This window comes from Diadema antillarum, unplaced genomic scaffold, assembly GCF_040938485.1.
Source record: "Diadema antillarum isolate AM-2024a unplaced genomic scaffold, OU_Dant_1.0 seq00001437_RagTag, whole genome shotgun sequence".
NCBI classification, from domain to species: Eukaryota; Metazoa; Echinodermata; class Echinoidea; order Diadematoida; family Diadematidae; genus Diadema; species Diadema antillarum.
In genome coordinates, this window is record NW_027272187.1 from 529,139 (window position 1) to 537,245 (window position 8,107).

The window sequence follows — 8,107 nt, forward strand, 5'->3', positions numbered from 1 at the left end:
ACGTGGAGAACACCAAGGCTTAGTTTACTTTTGCTGTTGCAGTCCATTAAGCATGAATCCATTGTCAGTGAGATAGATGAGTGTCAAATTCTGAGGATAGGTAAGCTTTGTATTACATACACGTAGCTTAGAAGATATACCCACATTGTTCTGTTTATCACTCAATGTCAGCATGTTTGTGCAAGCTTTTTTCATAATCTCACTGTAGGGAAAGTTCATGAGAGTAATTTGTTTGATACTGAAAAGTTTACGGCATGAGAACTTTGATATGTAATTACAGAGCTTTTATCTGAGGTATGGTACACCCTAGTAAGTGCTCACTCAAAAATGCTTTTGAGGCAAGGGTTTTCACAATCACTCTTTTTGGTTTTCCTCCTTTGGTTTTCCTCCTCTTCCAAATATCAATTCTCACCCTGCAGATCCAGATGTACCAGCTCTCCCGACTGCTCCATGACTTCCACCACCGGCTCCATGACCACCTGGAGCAGAACGACGTGGCTCCTTCTCTTTATGCGGCTCCCTGGTTCCTCACACTGTTTGCTTCCCAGTTCCCTCTGGGCTTTGTGGCCAAAGTCTTTGGTGAGTCATATGTCTGATGCTGTTGAAGTGTGTAGACCATACACAATGGGGCAGCGAAGTGGCTCTCTTGGTATCGTATCTGCCTTTCAAATGAATTCGGGCACGGGCACAGGTTCGAATCCAAGTGAGTTTTACTGAGCAATGTTGTGTGTTGTCATACTATCCCCTCTAGTAACGGCAAAACACCCTGTCCCTCACATAGGACATAAAATGGAGGTCCCATATGTGAGAGAGTCACAACCAATGCAAGCAAGATATCCTGCTTCATTCATGCAGTGCAAAGAGCAGGGCTCTTAATCAGGCAAAGTGGTCTGCCCTAAGTACTCACAACGAGACCCCATGGGAGACCAACTAGTGCAGCTGAATATTGGCTGTCCAGCCATTTTGTCACATTTACAAGAGGTACTCTTGAAATCTATAATCATGCTGGCTTATATACATATTCTCTGTGCTTCATTCATCCAACTTTCCCTTTAAAGTAAAACAAAATAGTGAAAGGGAGCAGATTTCAGAGCAGTAATACAAGGAAAGCAGATTGTATATCACAGGAACAAGACATATGAGCATATAAAGGGCACTTGAAATCGACAGTGATGAATAACATGAAGACTATCTATGAACGGCAGATAAAGGTAGTCTGTAGACTGATTGTGTATGCCCGGAACTTCACTATTCATTCCTCTTTGGAATCTTTCTCCCACCCTTTGTTGCACCCCAGACCTGATCTTCCTGCAGGGCTTCGAGGTCATCTTCAAAGTGGCCCTGGTCATCCTGGGAAGCCACGAGGAGCTCATCCTCCAGTGTGACGGCTTCGAGTCCATCATCGACTTCGTCAAGAACCAGCTCCCATCCCTGGGCATCGTCCAGATGGAGAAAGTGATCAACAAGGTAAAACTCAGTGCAATACAATATACTTCAACAGGGCTCGGTTGGCCCTTTACCCTCTGAACTGCCTACATTGTGCATCCACCTTTTTGTTTTGTTTGTGTGTGTGCATGGGGTGGGTACAGGGTTTTTATGTGTGTATGTGTGTGTACACTAAGGAGGTATGGTGTCTACATGTTGGTGTGGGCATGTGTATGTGTGGGGTGTGTGTGTGTGTGTGTAAGTATGGGAATGAGTGAGGGTGTATGGTGATGTTTGAAGGAGGGGGTACAGTGTGTGTGCATGTACGTGTGAGAGTATTAAAGTGATGGGAGTACAGTGTGTGTGCATGGTGGGGGGGGGGGGGGGGTACCAGGAATTGTGTATGTGTGAGTAAGGGGGGTACAGTGTGCGTGTGTGAGAGTGAGAGGGTACAGTGTGTGTGTCTGTCTTTGTCCCATTTGTATCATCCTTTTAACACACTCATCATCTGCAATTAACTTTGCAATTTAATTTCCATAAATACATGATCAGTTGCATGCAAAATGCATATGACATTTACTGCTTCCCTCCAGTTGATAGTTGTTGAAATTGAGAGAAATTTGTTGGTGCCAAAGGGTGCACCATGCACCAAGTGGCCTCCTGGAATTGTTCATTAGTTTGTTTTAAACTGCAATATCACTATCTCCAAATAAAATGTCATGCATTGTCACCCCATAATTGTGGCAAAATTTATCAGTCTTTAAGGAACACAATTCAGGGTCAGTGTTTGTCCTTTGCTTTTCTGCCTGCATGAGATATGTTGTAATGGCCACAAGGTGTTTGACTTGTCCTGCTGTTTGTGTGTACGAAGACATCTCCTTGATAATGTGACGATGCTGTGAGGTGTCTTCATTGACGTGAATTAGATTTGCATTTAGATACTTGGTCCAAGAGTCGCAGAAGCAAAGTCAACAGCAGAATTTTTGCATTTAAATTTGGACAATAAATCATTTTACTTAAATGTGATAAAATTCAGTGGTATTTTGTACAGTGTTGAGGGGATTTCTATATGATTTGGACTGAATGTGTTAAGGGTCATATGACAATCTCTGATCCAATATAAGGAATATAAAAATTTTATGGATTAATGAAAATAATGTGATGGTTGTAACAGTGTGAAATGTTATTAATACTGTAATAATTAACTTTTAGAGAAAACTTTCAGCGGAAACTTAATTAACATAAACAAATTTTAGATGAATCTTAACATTTCCACGTCATTGAGTTCCAGAAAAAAAAATGTAAGACTAGGTGAGGGCTACAAAAATGAAAGAAAATTTGTGAGCATTTGTGGTGTGTTACTCATTTCAAGCCGCAAACTGCCTTGCCCCTGCTCATGCGCAAAATGTCACTCCAGTTAGCTTTATATGCTACATTTATGTATTCAAACAGACCCATAGAAGAGCGCCTCATTCTAAGCACACAGCTACAGCTGCTGTAGAATTATATTTGTGTTTGATAACACACCTCTACTTACAAGTACGCACCTTCTCTCCCTCTTGAATATTTGGCATAGCTGTCTGTGCACTCAGCAATTATCGCACCTCACCCAGAGGTTTCCATCCATTAACCTTTAACATGCCAAGAGAGCTGTTCAGCCAATGTGCAGATTCTTATCCCTAAGTGGAGACTGAATCTGAAGCAAAAGATTTACAGTGTAATCACAATTTGTTTGTTTTTTGTTTTTTGTTTTTTGTTTTTTGTTTTTTGTTTTTTGTTTTTTGTATATTCACTCCCACTGTTGACCAAACCAAATTTAAGGAATGGGTCCGTGCTGGGAACAATGGACTCATTTTTTTTTTTCAAAATGGCTCAAGGAGGATTTCAAGTTTTCCATAGTGTGCATGTTTACAAGTATATAACATGCCAAGGGTTTATCAGAACCTGCAGTACACTGCCAGATGAGTTTCAGTTTTTCAGCAGTAATCATGAAGTATTAGGGTTGGGCATTCATATATTTTTTTTCCCCGTATTGTAGGCAAAACTGTTGATCTTTCTGTCAATATTTAACCAAAGACCACAGAGACATGCTGCACCAGTAGACGTCGGCAAACAAAGCATGCAGGAAATGTAGTGGTTCCATTGTTTACAATTACTTCCTTCTCCCAAATTGGTGCATGGCATCACCAGGCTATGCCTTTCCTCTCTCACTTACATCTCGTTCGCCTGTCTGAGAGCATGTACTGCGTGTACAACCTTTTCTTGAATGGTATGCACCAATTTGAGGAGCCATCAGTGTAGAATGTAGCGTAGTCATCATCATCATCGCCATTCATTAACATTACTTTTGAGTTAGTGTGTGTGTGTGTGTGTGTGTGTGTATATGTGTGTTTGTGTAGTACAGAGAAAGCGAGAGAGAATATCAAAAATTGGGTCAGTATGTAGATATTGGTGGCCTAATCAATGTCATAGATATTTGTAGAAATGTTCAAGATTACTATGCTTGCTGAGTGCCTGATTGTGGAGTTCATTTTGGTGCTGTTCTGTGCATACAGTTTGATTGTCATACACTTTATATTGTGCCCTCCTTGGGTTTTTTTTTTCCCTTCTCTTTGTATGATATTAGTTATGTTCTCATCTTCGCATTTGTCTTTAGAATTCTTATTGTTATTGAGAGTGCTATATGAGTTGAAGCTAATCCAAGAACATGTAAATAGCTTGCATTGAAGTGCATTGTGATGTCGTATAAAAAACTTAGTGTGGTACGTTTACCACACATTTCTTACCAAAAAGTTTGAATTATTCCAACTCCGTACAGGCGTACAAGTTGGACATCTCAAAGCAACTCCATGCCTACGAGGTGGAGTACCACGTCATTCAAGAAGAGATGCTGCCCTCGCCTGTTCAGTCCAAATCCATCCAACGCGACATTGAGCAGTTGGAGACGTCCAACCGCAACCTGCGTCGCCACAACAACGAGCTGTTGGAGCAACTCCAGTCAGCACACAACACAATCCACAACCAGCGGTCCATGTTGCACAGCAAGCAGGTGAGAATTTTGTTCGTTTCATGAAAAGGTCGTCTTGAAGTTATTTTAGCATCTGTGAATCAATTGCACGGCCTTGAAAATGACAAAGAATACCAGGGCAATGTTTCATGAAACTTTTCAGTCATGGACAGCTGTTTTAAGCTACTGAAATCCTTGCATCTGATTGGCTGAGAGAAAATTTCTCAGTAAAAATCCCTGATAAAACGCTTGATGAAATACCCCCAGGTTATTGCAGTGTAGTCTGTCAGTTGTTAGATGAGAGCCCTTAGGAAAATGAGGTCATAATGACAAACAGAAACAAGTTTTCCTGTACCTATGTTCAAAAATGAATTGAAAAATATTTTGCAAACACACTCAACCACAAACTGAGAAGTGGTAAGCAAGTGAATGTAGTGACCTGCTTTGACAAAAAAACAACTACAACAAAGATTTTATTGTATTCGTCTAGAGAAGTTCAGAGTTAAATGAAAATTAGTCTCAAGTCATCTTTTCCAATGTAAATATCAGTTGCATGTTATATTCCCAGATATTTACAGTATCAGTTGTCACTTCTTTCCTCAGGAGACGGAGACCAATCTCCGCTCGGAGCTGCGGACGCTAAACCTGGAGAGGGCGGCGCTGCTTGACACCATTGCCAAGTTACGGGACTTGGTTCCCGACAACATCCTAAACCAGTCCGGATTAGACCTGGTCCACCTGACATCCCTCACCACCAAATCCAAGACCGACAATAAGGCCCACCACGCGGAGGACAACCCACAGCACCACCAGACGATCGAGAATGCCGCGGGCGACAACATCTCCATCGACGACGACTCAATCGAAGACATGGACAATGAGGTGGCGTCCATCACACGGATGCAGAGCCTGCGAGAGGAGCGCTCCCGGAACCACAGTGGTGGAAGCCTGGGCAGCGAACTGAGCGCCAGCACCAACACCAGCGAGGCAGACCTGCCTAGCATAGTGATCAATGACGCAAGAGCCGTGTCTGCCAGCTAGCTTCCTCGGACTACCGTGGTTGTTATGGTTACGCGATGACACTTGAGATTGTTGCCTCATGACTGATGCAAGGATTTGATGCCTTCCTGTTGCCACCTGTTGGTAGAGTGATGCCTTTATAGGACATCCCGATATGAGAAACGGAGAATTAGATGGCATTGTAGGCACATTGTCGACGAGTGATTGCTGTGGCAATGACGTATGCTATGCAAGACTGTCATGCCCAAGTGTCAACCCACTGGAGCTTTTGTAGAACTTTGTTTCAGCATGACACTGATTGATTGATGATCAGTCCATTAATTCTGTATTGAAATATTGAAAGAACAATTTGGATGTGATAATGTCCCATGCTGATGAATGTGTCATCACATTTGGATGGGCTGTTATGCTTTGAGAGAGAGTGCATGGATTTCGTCAGCCGTGTGAGAATTTATCTGGAGACGTAACAGCTACTTGATTAACCTGCCTAGTGAACAGTGAAGTAGGCAACAGCATCAGGTGAAAATGACACCTTGGAACTTGTATCTTCGGAAGACTTTGATTTGACACAGAGCTATTTTCAGAAGAGATTTTAATTTTTGTATGCCAGACAGCAAAACCAAAAAGTGTGCATGTTTTTGAAATTTGACAAGTGCAGAATTGGAAGCACAAACACAGCATCGCAAAGACTGTCTGTCAGATCAGTAGTGGTTATGGTCAAGGCATTTGTGTAATAATCTTTCGCTTAATATAAATCCGTGTAATCTGTATTTCTGTCGGTCAGTGAATTAAGTTTATCTTGTGTATATATCCTAATGACTTATTTTAGGTGGTGCTTGTACAATGTTTACTTGAATCTCGCCCAGGTGGCGAGATCACATTTTGCAAATGCGAAAAGTCGAAAGAAAAAAACCAAAATAGACACCTGTAAATTGTTTTGATGAGGAAATGTCAAGAATGATAGAAGAAGCTAAAGCTCATGAAGCTATTCTTTCACAGCATATGAGCATTGTCAATTTGGCACCATTTATATAATTATATCTATTATTCATTGTTTTCCCAGTGAGGTGATGTAAGGTGGAAAGTTCTGACTGTGATGAGACATTACAATTGTAAATGTGGCCTGTTATGAATGCAGACAAGATGCAACTGAACATTGTGAATCTGGAGTGGACTTGTTGGCAGACTGAGTAATGTCCGTCATATTTTCTTCATTGGTTCACTGCCCATATTGGGCTGTTTCTTTTGGGTTTGTTTTCAAAAGGAGGGGAAAGGCTATTTTTTTAGAGTATGTTGCAACAAATAACAAAAGCTCTTTAGTCCTAGACAATACCTTTAGCTCCCAAGTTGTACATGTGTATTCACTGTTTATTCACATCCCCCCCCCCCCCCCCCCCCCCCCCCCCCGTTTTTCGGTTCTAAAAATTTAGTCAGAAAAAGTAATGGCCTGTATTTGGATTGTGCTTTCTACATATTTAGACCAATTGTCAGAGGTTTATACCAATGGATAGCACAAATTATTCTATATGGCAGGATTTTTTTTTTTCATACATTGTTCTTATTGTCATGATACATATCATTTTTAGTGTATATTTTATTTCTCCATCAAATGCACCTATTGCATTTATACCTCACATCTTTGTATGTCTGTCAAATGGCAGGTTAGTAAATTTGATTGAGAATAAACAAACTTTTCTTTTTGTGAGAGATTGAAATGATGTTTGAAGCATTTGATAGTACAGTTTGTATAGTCAGGTGTGTACTATGTGAACATGCATTATCATAGTTCAGATATTTTGTTTGGTAACAATATACTCCTTGAGAATGAATTATAAAATTGTCCCAAGATCAACAAAATATGTATTCTTGAACTTTGCAGAAGAAAGGTAAGCAATTAAAAAAAAAAAAATTAACTACGCCTACCATCATTCATATCTCCTCTCAGTAAGAATATTTGTTTTAATTTTGAACTATCCACTGGAAAGCTTGAGAATATAGTTTGTTTCTCGTTGGCATAAGCCAAGTAGCTGTATCAATACATAAAAAGCAATTGAGTTGAAGTAGATATCAATCTTATTTTTTTTTTCAACCTCTGATAATTTTGGGCCATGATTGGAAGGAAGTATACTCACATCTCTTCTTAACCATCATGCAGGGGGGGAAAATGAACTAGAGAAATATAAAGTTTGCCTTTAAAAGTCACTTATGTTGTTTGAAATGCCAGTTGGAACATGTGATGTGGCCAAGGTACTTTATGCAGCATAAAAGCGAAAAACCCAAGTAATCTAAGTGAGTTGCAGTCATGGCAGACACTTGAAATGCAAATTCACTGGCATTAGAAAAAGAAAACAATGAAAGAAGAGCATACATGTCTTTTTTTTTTCTTTTTTCCACTGTTGCTTGTGTAAACTCATGTTATGTGTGCTGATGGCAAAGCATCCTTTATGAAACTGCACACTGTTTCCAATGAGCTTTGCATTGCCTTCTATACTCACTTGATATGTGATGGAAGGTGACCCCTTTCAGGGCCAACATTTCAAAATGCCATGAAGTATGTATAAAAGCAGATTGCATGTAGCATGATGAGAGTTAATGTCCCAAATAGAATCCCAAAGCAAGGCAAGGAATATGTATTGCCCTTTAGCTGTGTACTTG

At 40.5% G+C, this 8,107-nt stretch overlaps 1 protein-coding gene across 1 annotated transcript in view; it reads left to right on the forward strand.

Annotated features, from left to right (window-relative positions):
• LOC139709466 (TBC1 domain family member 1-like) overlaps positions 1 to 5,739 on the forward strand; it is a 96,341-nt gene extending 90,602 nt beyond the window's left edge. The window contains exons 16-19 of the mRNA XM_071621428.1: positions 420 to 579; positions 1,298 to 1,467; positions 4,244 to 4,474; positions 5,036 to 5,739. Coding sequence (XP_071477529.1) covers positions 420 to 579; positions 1,298 to 1,467; positions 4,244 to 4,474; positions 5,036 to 5,473 — 999 coding nt within the window. The 3' untranslated portion in view covers positions 5,474 to 5,739. The remainder of the gene's footprint in view (positions 1 to 419; positions 580 to 1,297; positions 1,468 to 4,243; positions 4,475 to 5,035) is intronic.
• Positions 5,740 to 8,107: the final 2,368 nt, after the last annotated feature.